The 16,197-nt window shown below is 39.8% G+C and overlaps 1 protein-coding gene across 4 annotated transcripts in view; it reads left to right on the top strand.

Annotated features, from left to right (window-relative positions):
- Positions 1-16,197, top strand: part of lpp (LIM domain containing preferred translocation partner in lipoma) — a 153,328-nt gene that overhangs the window by 50,219 nt on the left and 86,912 nt on the right. For 3 of the 4 annotated variants that reach the window (XM_071487149.1, XM_071487147.1, XM_071487148.1), the window contains one exon: positions 6,778-6,977. The exons of the other annotated variant lie outside the window; for it this stretch is intronic. In XM_071487149.1, the coding sequence (XP_071343250.1) occupies positions 6,782-6,977 (196 nt within the window). In that variant the 5' untranslated portion in view covers positions 6,778-6,781. The remainder of the gene's footprint in view (positions 1-6,777; positions 6,978-16,197) is intronic. 4 annotated transcript variants of the gene reach the window in all.

Genomic DNA, 16,197 nt, shown 5'->3' with positions numbered 1-16,197 from the left:
TGAAGCAAGGGCTGTGTAGCTTTAACTGAACTCTACTCATGGGACGAAGCACAAGGTGGGAGGAGGGCAGCATTATTGCCCTTTAAATCTTAGTTCACGTTTTCTAAATAACTTTAACATGTGTAGGAGTTCATACAGTACTATGGGCTGCACTAGACACTCCGTAATACATAGTGTGATAAAGCAATCTAGCAGATTACTATCAAACATAATGCACAGCAAAAGCCAACAGTGGACACTGACCTGACATCAGCCTTGTTTCAGCCTCAGCAGGCAGCTGTAAAAAGCTCCGAGAGCTCCCTGTGCACTACCTGCTCGTCACCAAACACCAGACAGACACAGCTAGCAGCTAGTTGTACTATGGTTGGAGTTGGTGGAGATCAAAACAGAGCTAAAAGGAGAGAGAATAGTGGTCAGAGAGGAGCTAGTGAATGAAGGCTAAAGCTGCTCATTACCTGCTGGATGTGTAAACAAGGAAATGTTTATTAACTTGTTTGTCATGTTGACCTGTGTTGGGCTTGTTTCTGCTGCCTCCATGTGACCAAAAAAGTCAATGAATGCGTTCCACAATCCACAATCTGAATCACGATCTGCATTCTGTTTCCGCAGTCATTTTATTGTGAAAGTCATGACTGGAAGTCGTGATTCATGTCTTAACGCTGCTTTGATGCTTCTTAGTTCATGGAGTAGTCGTTTGGACAGCACTGTTATTTATTCGTGAGGTGCTCTGTGTCAGCATTTTGATTGGGAAGTTCAGTTGCTGCCCTGCCTCGTCCCGCCTCGTCCCGCCTCTTCCTGCCTCAGGTTTCCCTGCCTTCAGCCAGGTCTCTCGTCTCACAGATGGACTATAACTCCACCGTCTTTGATTGCAGCTGGTGACAGTGGTTCTTGTTCCACTCCAGTGGAGAACCGGTACATGTGCTGCCCCACCAAACTCACAGAGGCTGCAGAGCAGGACAGGGACTTCTGTCTCCAGCTATTTAACAGTTAACAATGGGCTGGTTAGCAGCAATTTAACTTTTAATTTAACTTTTAAAATGAAATATCTGAATATAGCAGCTTTTGATGACACGATCTGTGGGAAATCTGAAAAGTAGATCATAGGCCAAAGTCAGGTTTGAGATAGTTAGATCGTCCATCCCTACTTATAAGTCATTTTCTTTAAAGTAAAGTAATAATGTAATGTAACATCCTGCAGCCTCTCACCCAACAGTCACAGCCGAGTAATTCTTCGTCAGTGCTAGTAGTAGTTTATATTTGATTTGAGTCATGTCTGTATATTAACTCTACTGGAAGACTCAGCTTTTCTTAACATGGTGTGAATGTGCTGTTGAGCTTTTACATAACTTCTGCTAAGTTGTTCATCTGTAACTGACCTCTGAGCTTCAGAGTGAAAAAAACATGAAACGCTCCTTTAAGAGCATCGGCCTCCCGCAGACACTTGTGTGATTGTGTGTAAAGGAAAAGGCAAAAAAAAAGTGTAGTGGATGCTAGTGGAGTATTTTAAAAGCAGCAGATGCTGAACACTGTCAGATCAAGTTGGGCAGTTTTTGTGTTTGTGTATGTTTTCAACATGTGATTCTGTCTCCCAGCCACAAAGAACACTTGCTAGAAAGCATGTCATATTCTACCAAACTAAAAAATCTGTGAACCCTGCTTTTTCACGTTTGAATTCAGTACTCTCTGTGGTCCTCTTCAGATGGTTTTGTTTGATAGTTTCCTTGGTGGACATGAAAGATTAATGCAGCAGAAACACCTGCAGCAGTTCCTCAATGGCAGCTGTAAAAGTGCAGCGCAACAGCTGTGAGAAGACAGCCTGGCTGCCGTGCCCCCATAAAGCAAACTGTTAAACATGGTGTCACAGCTTTGTGAGTCATCTTGTAACTGCCCCGGCAATCAAAACTGACTTTCCTTTCATGAGGCTTCAATACGGATACGAGCTGCATGTGTGCACCTTCGACTTATGCTGTATGCCTCGCTTGTAACAATGTGCTGTGTGTATTCTCTCTTTTTTGTGTGTGTGTGTGTTTAGTTTTTATCACAAACACATCAAAGCTGATGCAGAAGAGCAGTGAGCAGATGCATCATTAAGCTCATTAAGTAGCAGGAGCTCACAAAAGTCAAAGGTAAATGAAGAAAAAGCACGTCATGTTCGGTCTCACGGTGCCGACCTTTGAGATGCTCATCACACTGACTTCACATCTGTTGAATCAGAACATGTTTATAGCAAAGTTCAGCTCGTTTGCATGTGGTGTGTGCAGCATGCTTTGTGTTTGTGTGGGTTTCCTCTGGTGTCCTCCCACACTCTTAACACACACAGGATGAAATGGAAACTCCAGCATGTAGCCCTTCACCGCTGCATGCTGGGACAGTCTCCAACCATGCTTCATAGTAAATTCCCCAGTAATTACTTGTGATATAATTTGTATCACTGAATGGTTGCTCTCCGTAGCCTCCTTTATACTGATCAGATTCAGATATGGTTGGTTTTGAGAAAGAAACTGAAAGCCACAATGCCTTCAGCAGTTCATTAATGTGAAGGCAAAGAGAAAAACAAGAGACAGTGCAGTACATTATGTACAGTACACATCCAAACAAGGCCTGACTTCATCAGCAGCTGTTAATGATGTACAGATGGAGTTGGGCCTGACACCAGTAAATGTAGTTATGAGTTTACTGAAAATGAAATGAACAGCACCACATGAAGCATGAGGACACAGTCACATGGTCATCCGTAGTCAGGGGTGGGCGGTATTGATAACACCACAGAATCACTAATCTGAAGCACATCAGGCAGCACTTTGTCACAATCAGGAGCTGCTGCAGACCAACAATCTACAATGTGAAAACACAAAGAGTAAACTGCTCTCGTACATTTTGATACCCGATGGGTCTCAGCCAATGGGTCAGCCAATGTGAACAACAAAACTAACATTATTAATAATGTATAGATACAAATCTCCAGGCCAGACTGAGGGCATGTTTATGGAGAAAATGCTGCCACATCTTGAACTAAAACTGCAGTGAACTTTAAAGTGAACTTTAAAGCAGGTTATACCACAGGTCCTGGTAACATTAAAGTGGTTCAAAGCTAAAATCCTTTCATGTACTACAGTGTTATTACCTGGTTTTAAAGATGCCACTGCAGTACTTTTGGCTTGTTTGCTCCCATCCTCAACCCAGATTTGTCTATGAACAGCCAGTCCTATAAAGTTGACAGATGAGACAAGATTATGTCATTTCAGCTAAATGTATTTGTAAAGTAGAACATTTTTACTTTTTCTCTGAGAAAAAAAGAGTTGCTTTCTTTAGGAAGAAAGCAAAGAAATGCATGACAAAGACATGTGTGCCAAAGAGCTGAGACACAGGCCTGTGTTGAGCCTTTTGGGGCCTGAAAAAAAACACCACTGGGTCGCTTCTGCTGCAAACTGTGTCATGACTCATATTGATCATAGTCATCTAATTAATACACTGAACACAAAAAGACGACAAAAAGACCTGTTGAGGAGGCGTGCCTCTTCAGTTTCTCTGTGGAGGTTGAACATCAGACACTCTCTGAAGCTTCCCCTCAGCCTGAACATCAGACTGCACTGTGGATACTTTATTTTGTCAGGTGTCCTACGAAGTCAAAAGGTGAAGCCATACTGTGATTTGTCAAATTGTCAGGATCCATTGAAATATCCTGTTGCTTTCAGATACATATTCCATCTGATGTCTTGGAAGTAGTTGACAGTATATGACTTCTCGCCCTGGGAGAGAAATCGAGACACTGTTGTATTCAGATACTCGTCTCACTGCTTTTTATTCCTGTCTCTTTCTCTCTGTCTTTTCTCCTTCAGACTGTTGCCTTCAAATCAGGTGATATTGTATGTTGTGATATATGTCAACAAATACCAACAATTAATTGATCCCACTGACAAATCTTATCTGTATCTAAAGCCTTGTATCTTATTTCTTATTCCTCTGTTCATGTCCAAAAATGAATTATTCATTTAAAATTAAATTGAAAAATAAATTAAAATCAACAAGCCACACTGTTGCACTGACTGACATGTTTTTCATTACAATGAATATAGTTACATGATCACAGTTAATTTAAACCCAATCCCACAGTCACTCTCCTACTGCCAGAAACATTCACCAGACGATCAAATGTATATTGATCCAACACTGAAAATAGTCCTCAAGAAAATGCACAGTTTTTTCTTCTGTCGGAGTAACGTTTGCTAAAAACTACAGTGCCCAGCTGTTTTATGAAGTCATTTAGAGATGGACTAACCTATAGCTAAACACCAGCTTTATCTTTTAACATAACAGAATAAACAAATTTATTTATATTTAGCCCTTGTGGCTTCAGATAATGGGTCTGTCATTGAGATTTCTGCCTCCGCTTCAGTACAATGGTGGTGACTGCGGTGCTGAAAACAGTGAGAAATTACGTTTAAAAAACTCCACAGGATCGTTTCTTTTCAGAGTCCTTGTTATTTTATAAAACACAGAACACACTGCCAACCTTTTTTTATGGAGATCATTTCTCCAGTAGAAAGTAGATTTTAATTTAAAGTCAGTTCAGAAGGAAAATTACATAGATAACATGTTTATAGTAAAGGGGTGAAAATGAAAGAAAAGTAATTAAAAGTTTTTATTCACACAAGTAATCTATGAATCACTGGAGTGATTAAATAGTGAGGTCTTCATTGTGTTGGGCTCAGGTGTGTGTCTTCAACATGGCCCCAACATGAATCACTTGTTTTGAAGAAAGTTAATTTTCAAAGTGATTTATGTTCGTTTAATGTGCACTTTAGGGCCGTGTGCACATAAAGTGACATCCCATTGTGAATTATTTGCCATCATCAAAAATGAAATCACAAACTGAAACAGAAAATTTCCATTCAACATGTCATGTATTGAGTCTCACTCACACGCGCTAAGATCATTTCTTCTTTTTTCACCCCCCTGTTTCCGATTCATCTTTTATTTTGTTAGCCATTTCAGTGTCGAGAAATGAAAGCATTTGTGCTGAAAGGACAGGTGGGTGTGAGACACCAGCGTGGCGTCTGAATCGCAGCATTAAGAGCAGAGAAAAATATCAAAAGTAAGAACCATTCAGAGACGGCAGGAGGAGCAGGGATTTGAGCAGATATTAAAAGATGATTGTGCGTGGGCTTTTCTGCTGTGCTTCGGAGAAAGAATGTAAACCCTGTATCAGTCAAAGTGAGGATAATAAACAGCAGAAACATCAGAACACAGCACAACAAACACAAACAAAAAGAAGGACGGGGAAAAAGTGCGGCGTATAAATAGTTCAAATATTTCAAGTGATTTCAGAATGTGATGGTGAAATACTGGATGTTTGTGTCTTCAGCTGCAGCGAGGTCTTTTACTCTGTGCTCTTCACTGTAACTGTATTAAAGACACACGAGTCGACTTATGGAATAAATGGTAGTCATTAGTTATCAGTTAGAGCTGCAGCTTAATGTGAAAATGTGTGGCCCCCACCAGAAAACAACAAGCAATAATGAATGAACACATTTGAAAATTAAGTCGTGTATCTCTGTGACACGCAGATCAGTGTTGTGGCATTCCCAAACACTGATCTGATCTCAGTTTTGACAGCTACATCAACACTTACAAATCACTGATGGTTACATCAGCATTACAACAGTTTTCAATACTTTTTCTGTTATAAAGTCTTTTTGTTTTTAAAATACTTTGTTGTTGTTTTTACTGTTTTTTTTTTTTGTCTCACATAACTCTTTTTTGATTTGTTGGTCTTGTGTAGGCTTTGCAAGAAAGTAAAGCAAAAAAAAAAAAAAAAAAAAAGGCTCAGACCTTGTTTGAACTGTGTTACCTTATTAAATTGCACACATGAAGTCATGTCAGAACACAGTGTGCATTGCCATGTTTCTTACTTTATAACATAATATTAATAGCTGCTTTAATGGTCTCACTCAACAGCTGAAAGGAAAAAAGGCAGACTTGATTACTCGTGCTGTGCGTGGAGAAAGTCACTTCCGTTGTTAAGCACAAATCCTTAGAAGCAGTGGGAAACAGTGTGAGCAGTGTAAGGTGATTCATACAGTACGTTGGATCTTACCGAGCCTCTCCACAGAGACAGATTTAGTTTTAACAGTTTGAATAATACAAGCAAGACATGGTGACTTCTGTATGGAGCTGCCTTCCTTTTTTTAAGCCATACTAGCAGCATGGCTCCAGGGATGGAGGTGCTGGTCCACCACTTTGGTCCAGACTGAAATACCTCAACAGCCCCTGGAAGGATGTCTATCCCTGCTGACTTTTCCTTCAGCTTTGCCATCAAATACTTTCAACACCAACAACCTTTCCATCAGCCTAAGATGTGCTTTGTGTTTGATGCTAATTAGTGAATTCTGAACTCAGATGGTGGTAAACATTACACCTGGTAAACATCACCGTGCTAACAGTTTGAGCATGTTAGCATGGTGATGTTTACATTTACCTCAAAGCACCGCTGTGTTTAAATACAGTCTTACAGAGATGCTAGCATGGCTGTCAATGGTGAGTCATGTTTCTCTACAAACAAACTACATCAACGGGTTGTTGTACCTCATCTAAAGGCAAACGTGTTTACACCGGTTTAAAATGGTCACGCTCGCCGTCACAGCTTGAACAGTTTTTTAATGAGATTTTGACATCGCTTCATCCTCTTGTGATCCACAGTGACGTTTTTGGCCCTAACATTAAACGACATTAAACTGACAGCTTCAGTTTTAACAGCCTTTGTCTTTTCCTCATCAGAACCATGTGGAACCCAGCAAACAGTAATGAGCAGACAGGACAAGTGGCGGCCAGGATGGAGACTACGCCGTCTTTGGGGAGTGCGAGCATCTCCATCTCCCAGCAGCAGGCACCCAAGAAGTTTGCCCCTATGGTTGCACCCAAGCCCAAGTTCAACCCTTACAAACAGATGGGAGAGCCCACCCCCTCCGACCCTGCAGGTAACAGCACGGGAGACGACACTAAATCATCAACATCGGGCGAATTACAGTTACCTCTTCATCTATGATTTGACTGACCTGCTCTGACCTGTATAACAGTCACACTCACTGTTAGGTGAGAACATTACTTTGCTTTTATGTCTCCTTGCGGGCGAAAGCCGAGGCCTGAGGCACCGTGTTGTCCTGTTGTCCATCAGCCTGTCTGTTTGTCTCAGTCTCGTGAAAGCGATATCTCAGTGACGCCTTGGGAGAGGCACAAACATTCACTTGGACTCAGTGATGAACTGACTGGATTTTAGTGGTCAAAGGCTAAAGGTCAAGGTCACCATGACCTCACAAAAATGTGTTTAGCCTTGTGAAAGCCTTGATCTGTCCCTTCAGTGCTGTGAGTCCAGTTCAGTTTTTTATTGATTTGACTTGTATGAGTCCACTCTCTTCACTTCCTCTCCCTGCGTGAGAGCCCGGACATCAGTCCTGTTCCTCTGTTAGTCCACCACAAGCCCTCTGGTTTTGGTGATGCTGAGCTTCAGGTGACTTGTTGCACAATGTGACAAAGCTCTCCATCAGTCCTCTGCACTCCACTACACTGTAAACAGTCTCTAAAGTGAACAACATTTTTCTCACTGAAAATTATTTACTGGAGTCATGCATTTCATGATAAAGTAGACTTTGCCAAAATTATGAATTATATGAAACTCCTTTGTTGTCTGCGCTACATACTGTACATATAAAAGTCTGCACAAACATGCATGTAACCTACAATTCGACTGGGTGGCAGAGGCACAGTACGGAGAGATGATAGTCCTCACTTTGCAGAGTGCATTTGTATTTCAAAGTCAGTGTCTCCACAGTTTTCACATATTGCATGTTGCATTTTTTTGGTCTACATTTCATGTTCCACTTTTCTTTCATACCAGCAGTAACCTTTCCACAGCATTCCATGTCAAACTGGAATATAAATTCTGTCCTAGTGTCTACAGGTGACTGACTTCAAATCAGCCCAAAATCCAAAATGTAAATCTTCAGCTTTAAAACCACAACTGAACCAATTTCCATCATTTGTTAATTTTCTTACAAAACACAGTTTTAAGGTAGAGTATTTTTTATTAAATAATAAAACTGCTTGTTCATCTGTTATTTCCCAGGTGGTGCAGTAGATCTATTTGATATTGGTTTCCATAGTTATAGTAAAACATTTTTTAATTCTAAAAAGCCCATTGATTAAATAAATATCACTCAGGCTAATCAGGTCTGCAGTGTACTGTACCTGGACCTTGACCAGACCTCAAGGCTTTTAACATCACCTGCCAAACATAGTGTGGAAAAAACAGGAGTGCAGGAGCATGAAAAGAGACAATGATACAGTGAACACGTATTCAGTATGCACCGTTTTTGTAGTTTAGGACATAATCAGTTATGATAACATGTGAATAACAGCTGCAATCAGGGAACCAGTGTGTCAAATGTCTTTGGGCCTTTTAATTTACACATTTAATGTAACTTGATTCAGAATTGACTAAAAATGGCTGTTCAGGAGCCTCATATAGTCAAGTAACAAAAATCTAGTATCTGTCTGGACTGTGTTTGGTCAATGTGTGAGACTGAAGATGTCTTTGAAAACAAATAACTGATATCATGGCTTAATATTTGCATTCAGACCAGTGTCAAATGGTTTCAGCCCTTTACCTGTTTGCTTCTCTCCTCCTCCCTGTGCTCACATATACAGTATTTTAATACAGCTGAATTCACAATAAAGCTGTTCTCATTTACATGTTGAAAAGAAACATTGAAATAGTGACTGAAACTTTGCCAATTTACACTACATGTTAACTTCCAAGCCATTTCCAAGCAGCTGCTGTGCTGCTGCTAAAATCCTGATTTTATAACCACAACATTTTGTAACAGATTCACCAAACACATAGAGACAGAGTGTGCTGTGATTTCAGCTCTATTTACTTGTAAAATGATCACTTAGAAAGAAAGTTGGAAGAGACAGAATATCTTTCTTATTTCGTCTCACACAGCAGCTCCACTGCTGCTCTGCTTCGGTCTCTCACTGAACAAAGTGGGTACAGAGACGGGGCTAATTAGCTAAGGTTTGTCCAAAAAGTCACTAGATTTGTCGCAAGGTGCTTTTTTTTTTTTTCCCAAATTTAGCGTCAAATGCACTAAGTTGGCAACACTGCAGGCTGTGAACACCCCCTGACAGAAACCATTTGTACCAATTCAAATAGAAAGGGCAATGGCCAGTGAGGGAACTCCAGCTCAGTCACATGACATTCAGCTGACCAGCGGTGGACCTATAATTACTCAGTCAGTCGTGGACATCCGTGATTACAGGGCTGATGTGGTCCAGCCATAAGGCAACATGCAGTCCCTGAGCCCTGGGCCGGTCATGCTAACTTTAAGTTTTACATGTCTAAATGCTGATGGTCACAGAGGCCTTGCTGCATTTTGATTTTCTAATAAAGATGCACTGTGGTTTGCAGTCATGAGTGAGTTCAGGAAGCCTTGTGCTGTCTGTTTGAGGTCCCTAGTGAGCTGATGGTTCGTTTTTCGAGAAAGTTGCTATCGCTTCACATTAATATGCAATAAACACATTAACTGAAACAGGGTCAGGTTTCATTTAGGTAGTCTGTTCCTTTGCATTAGGGTTACAGTCTGGCATTCAGATTTACATCTTCGGTAAAGATTATTTAAAATAATGTAGAAACACAGACGCCCTGCTCTATGGAGCATAACTGTCTGTTTTACATGAGACAGATATGACTCCTTTGAGAGGGCTTTTTTCTAAATTAAGATTCATGGTGAGAAGGGAAGAAGTAGAATGTGTTTTATTTTTAAGTTTATATGACCATATTTTAGTTTTCAAAAACGTGCATAAGCTTTTTGACCCACAGAAACACAGTGATAGGAAGATTTATGCAAATTAATAGAAAGAAAACACCTTTCCATTCTAACAAAATACTGTAATTTGAAAGAAGAACACAGGAAGTCACTTTGGTGTCACTGGCAAGAAATAACACTGAGAAGTGAAAAGTTAAGACACCTACTCAGTGTTACTTGCAGGCATTTTAAAAGCAATGATGCTCATAATTAGCATATGCTGAAAGTGACTGTATTGTACCACAACCACGAGTGTACACAACGTGGTGTATGTTGTTTTCTACACTATGTGAACGATGATCCTGAAGCTCTGCTTTTATTTCAACTTTTCTCTTAAAAATGTAAAATATTTTCTTCTTCAGACACTTGTGAGTCTCAGTGAGCAAGATGTTAGGGTAGAACATGACACACAGAACATGTTATACGCACATACATCAACCCACCACCCCATCTGCTACATGTAGTAATGTGAACATTATCTAAACCTCTACCCTCAACCCCCCCTGAGAGCCCTAGATTTCCAAAACAGGGGAAACGGTTACGAAATTCAGCAAGTAGTGAGCGCAGTGTGAGGCTGAAAACACTGCTGTCTGTGGGGGTTTGTGGTTTGAGTTGTGGACCTCTCTGGTACTCCAGATGTTCGTTTTGAAAAACTTGTTCTTAGACGGCTGCTTTTTGAGCTCTGCCCACCACCGAGGAGAAAAAAACAAACAAACAAAATATCCCCACTGCTGTGTTTTTAGTTGACTAAATGAAATGAAATGTGTTTTAGAGGCTCCCACACTGGTTAAGTCCCCCTGCACTCGAAAATATGTTCTGCCTTTTGTAACTTCACATGAATGTTTGACTTTATATGTGCAGAGTTGGACACTAGAAGCTGTTTTCACATTAATATGATGTGACAGGAAGGTGTCATTTGAATGATCTTTAACCATGGAATTGAACTGTTTTGTGAAAAAACTAAATTTATTCCAAACAGTAGTTTTAAATGCCCTGAAACACGTCATTAAAATTATAATCCTTATGATTTCAGTCTTGCTTGACTGAGCAACACCCATGGTGACTTATGGTAACAGGAAATACATTATAATACTATAAATCCCAGAATTCTGTGGGCAGCAAATTCTTGTGACTAAAACTAGTGCTTAAAAATTTACATTGTTGACAGGCATCAGCAAGCATGGACTCCATCACTAACAAAGAAAACGACTACACAGGAAAATATCACTGAATTTAAACACATCGGCTACTGGTGAAAAAACCCCAACCATAAATAGAAACAAAAACAAACCTGATGCACCACCTGTTCCTCAGAACCACCTGTGAAGGCTTCGTTAGAAACTATTTGGAAAACAGCAGGCGCTTTCAAAAAACTTACTTGGCAGGTGATTGGATAAACAATCTGTCAATCAAATGACATAGTAGGAGCGCGATGAAGAAGAAACACAACATAACAACAAGCTGCAGTCGAGGATGACGCGGTGCAAGCAGCACCAGTGGTTTGAAATGGTACAGACTGAGTCTCCTAAGTGGGTGTGGTCATGGTTGCTTGTCCAGATCAAATCATAACTACAATACAAAACAGACAACTAGATACAGTATGAATTGGCGCTGCTCATTTTTATCCGTTAGCTTAATATCAGCCTGGTACAAGGTCATATCAGTATGATAATAGTCTCTTTTTTTCCCCTAAAACAGTTAAATAATAATAACAACAATAGTTTAATTAAGCAAAGAAACACAAGTTTTGTTTAATTTTGAATGTTTCATTAATGATTTCGTGTTAAAGTTCCTCGAAACGATGTCGGCAGCACTGCAGCAGTGAAACCGGCACCCGCAGAGAGGTCTGTGTCACCTGACCTTAGTGTGTTGCTGGGACAGAGACAGATCTCGAACAAAGTTAATTTTCTCCTGATTTGAAAAATGACATTTTAGAAAAATGTGGCTTGCAAAAAATGGGTCCAATGATTATTTCAGTGACTATGGGGTGAAGAATCAGTCCTAATCTGTGATCACGTTCACTCATCGGAGTGAAGAGACTCAGGCCTTCCGCTAGTTTACTAAAGGCGTGGGCTGGTGGCGAAACCCATGAGACACAGAAAATGATTCTGATTGTGCCGTCTCCTTTCTCAGCTGTCTCTGCCGCAGTCTGAGGAGCCTTGGGAGCTAGTCAGCGAGTCGTAGCTGATTCTTGTCATTTTTGCAAACAAATTTGTGCATTAAAAGCACAAATACTGAAACAGTCACTTCTCTGTAGTTGCCAGTAGGTCCTCTGTCCCCACCGCGATAGCTTGCAGCTGGGAAACACCGATTCTTGCTCGCGAGAAATCCAGCTGCTTCGTAAGGTTTTTGATTGAATGAAAATCTTAATGACTGTAGCTTTAAGCTGTGCTTACGATTATGAGTCTGGGTTTGAATATTTTAGGCTTCAAAGAAAAAGGGGTCACACCCAAAGACATGAATGAACCTCCGGCCCTTCACACAGATTCTTTGCAAATTAAAAAAACAAAACAAAAACATTTTATTCCCTGTTGATGATTTGTGGCATCATTAAAGCCTTGTAATCCCAAAATGTCATTTTGCTGCATAACATTTAATCCAGACCCTTTGCCACTGTCTTATTTTCCACAATTAATCACTGTGAGGATTTTAAGAGGATTAATGAAACGAAGGGGTGGAGATACTGTACATTCGGAGGTGATATAATTGTTGTAAATTTGTACTTTAACTGTTTTAACTTTTATGAATTCAGTGATATCAGAGCTATGTTTGTTAATTATCTTATGACCTGAGAAATAAAGTGTTAATCCCATTTTTTATTGTGTCTCTTGTGCTGCTCACATTCACTGTGACAGTAATTACTGGGTATTGTACGGATTCACTGAAGGTCAGTTATACTGTTGACCGATTTGGAAAATGTGTAGGACACAGTATTAAATAGCAGTTTTAAAGCTGCTGTCAGGGTTTAATTTAACATTATCTTGTTGTTTCTATGTAATTTCCTATAGGAGGGAACAACTTCTGGTGATGAAATATTAGGACTGTTGGGCTTCTGCATTAGTCCTCATTAAACATTTGATGGTGACAGTGATGATTGCTTGTTGTCAGCGTTTTGAACATGCAAAGATGTAAAGCCATCTGCAGACATCTCCAGTTGTCAAAGGATAAGACGTCTTTATGAACAGATTATCTGGGTCTCTCTTCGTTTATTTATTTAATATCTTTGATATCAAATATGGGGACCGTCTGATGTAAAACTGAGGATTACCATAAAAATTAGGGACAAGTCAATTTGGCACAGCGCCTCGCTGTCCCTTTTGTCTAGCTGAGGCCAGTGTGAGGGCTGGAATGAGCAGTCTGAGGCCATGTTTATTGCACAGACAAAGAGGCCGGTGCAGACGGGGCGGTGCACAGTTAGCACGGTCTGCCGTCAGATTTTTTTAGGGAGCATTTGTCCTGATTAAAGCCCCAGCAGGAGGAAGGTAAAGACATATAGGTCTCAGACAAGTGACCCTTTACTCACAATTCCTTACAGCAGATCAGATTTTAGGGTTTAAGTTGAGCTCATATGTTAGATGTGCTGTAGGAAGGTCAGTCCTGATTGCTTTATGAATTATAATTTTACCCTGTGCTCTACTTCTTTTCTGCGACTTCTTTGCTGCAAGATCTGAACTTAACTTTTAAGATTTTATTCTGGATATTTGCAATGTGTGGGGATTGTTTTTTTAAAGTACAGTCGCATGCCTGTGATGGTTGTGTGATTAGAAACATGCTCAACTCACAGAATACGGTATGAGAGGTGGACAAAATATCATGAATAACTGTACAAAGCAATGCAATCCAGTGCAGTATCCCTGCAATAAGAACTCTCCCTCTGAAGCATATTAGGTTCAGTTTTGTTAAAGCAGTATTGACAACAGCGTTGCATTTACTGTTTGCTGCCAAGCTTTGAAAAATAACTAAAGAAGCCTTCATGCTATTGGCAGATGTAACACTTGCACAAATGCACTGTGGGACAAACTGGCCTCTCTTGAAATCCCAAAAACTAAATCATTATATTTTGTCAGAAAGAGACAACGCATTCCTGCTGCATGATAACAACTGACTTTCTTCCTTGACATCCTTTTAGACATGCATCCTGATTCAAATGTTTTGCATACTTGTTATTGGATCTGTGTGCAGCTGTCTGCATAGATCAACACATGTTGATGACTAGTTAGAGTCTGTGCAGTGCTCTCTGGGACTTCTCTGTTTTATTCAAAGCTGCGCATGAGATCAGAGTGTTAAACGTAGAGTTGAGGACAGAGGTCATTCTCTCAGAACAGACTGGAGATTCAGTTTCTGTTGACTCTGATGTCTTTTATCTTTCCTTGTATTTAAAAAAAACACATGACAGTCTAATCGATGGAGAGATCTCTCAGTCTGCTGAGCTGCATTGTTGTTGTAACTTTGACACTATTTCAAACAGCTGCTTCAAATGGGTGTTTAGATGATCTCAGTCAAGCATTAAATGGGGATTTCTTCTCTGTAAGTGAATGAAGCAGCTTCATTCAGAATATTGTAATATTAAGTGTTTAATACCTAAAACTTTGTGTGATACAGGACAAGTTTCTTTGAAAAACCTCAACCACGTAAATTAATACTGAGGCCATTTTGTAATAACAACAACGAGCTGTTTGGTCTCATAACGTCTGGCTGCTGATTGTCGAGCTCAAGAAGTTTTCGTAGTGGGATAATGAAAGTTAAACATCCGAGAAGTGCTGTTTTTGATAAAAACTTCTCGCACCGAGTTACCACAAACGTGCTAATTGTTTGCTCAGAGCAGTTCAAAAGTGTTGAACATGTGCATAAGCTGTTTTCATTCCTCCCTGCTTGACTGGCCAGAGGCAAACTGACTACCGGTTGTTATGTCAGAGTCCCTCATGGGTGTCACCAGGAGAATTCACAGGAAATCCACCAATGAGTGTGTCAGGGTCCCTATAGAAACCACAGGCTCATGCTCTGAGCGTGTACAAAAGCCACTTTTATCTAAGTGGAACACACACCTCAACTACTTCTTGTATTTTTTTCTGCAGTCCACATACATGAACCTTGTTATTTTGTTAATCTTTGCCTAAAAGTTTATGATTATAAAATCTGTTGTTTCCTTGTCATTGTGATATTTTTTGCAGGGTGTTTTGTTCGATAACTGGAACAACAGTTTGTCAGCTGATCATTCTGAATCTGATATTTTCTGTTGCGTGAATGAGACATTTCACTTCTCTAAATCTCTCCATCATTCTAAAGAGCCTGTTAGTGTTATGAAAACTGTTTTCTTCATATCCTGTCTGTTTTCTGTTCAAAGTGATGCCTATATAATCAAAGGAAGTCTTAATGCTGAGTAAGATTTCAAAAACTGAATTTACATGTGAAATCTGAGTCTTCTGTTTGAGTGCATGGACTGTTTTGTCATGAAGAGATGCTTGTGTTCAAAAACATGATCGTATATATTTTATCATAAATGCTATATGTTTATACATATATGAATAACTTAAGTCAAATATTTGAGTTTTAAAAAATCCAGTGTTGATTCATTTTTTTCATCAACTCCAAACATAAACAAACATAAGTCAAACTGAAATTTAAATTGCTCTTTGACAAGGAAGCAGGATATTTATCCTCAGTGTGAATTTGACTTGTTACTCCTTATTGTTCAGAACTGTAACTGCCAAGAGAGGAAATTTCAATGTTACGTATGTTTCTGCAGAGATAGCGCCCCCTATATTAATGTTTCCCTCTGGTTGTGAACTTTTGCTTCCAGCTGACGATGTTAACGCTGTAATTGATTTGATTGGTACAGTATCAGTATCTGACGTTGTTAGCTGTTAGCTGTTAGTGTTGCCCCATGTTTCATTCTAACACATCTTGACCCATGAAAGTGAGGTTGCTAACAATGACGCAGGCGTTCCTATAACATGATCGGGAAGCAGTGTCTTCAATAACGTTATTAAGCTTGTTAGCTAGTATTAACTAGCTGGCCAGCTTCCTATGGTATAGAAACTTAGAAACAGTGCAGTGGGTGCTTCCAAATGTTGAATGTTGGACAGGACAGAGGGAGTGTATTCAATTCACTTCAATTCACTTCAATTCAGTTCAGTTCAGTTCAGTTCAGTTCAGTTCAGTTCAGTTCAGTTCAATTCAATTCAATTCAATTCAATACAATTCAATAAACTTTATTCATCCACATCGGGCAATTTCAAGGGCACATAGAGTAAACAATAAGCACAACCACTGTAAGACAACTGTACACATTTAGAAAAACAATGACAATGACATTAAGAAACAACAAAAACAA

The sequence above is a fragment of the Trachinotus anak genome, unplaced genomic scaffold (genome assembly GCF_046630095.1).
Source record: "Trachinotus anak isolate AG129_WGS33_773 ecotype Australia unplaced genomic scaffold, CSIRO_AGI_Tana_v1 ptg000010l, whole genome shotgun sequence".
Lineage (NCBI taxonomy): Eukaryota > Metazoa > Chordata > Actinopteri > Carangiformes > Carangidae > Trachinotus > Trachinotus anak.
Note: the sequence above shows the minus strand (reverse complement) of the source record. Positions and strands in the feature narration are given on the sequence as shown.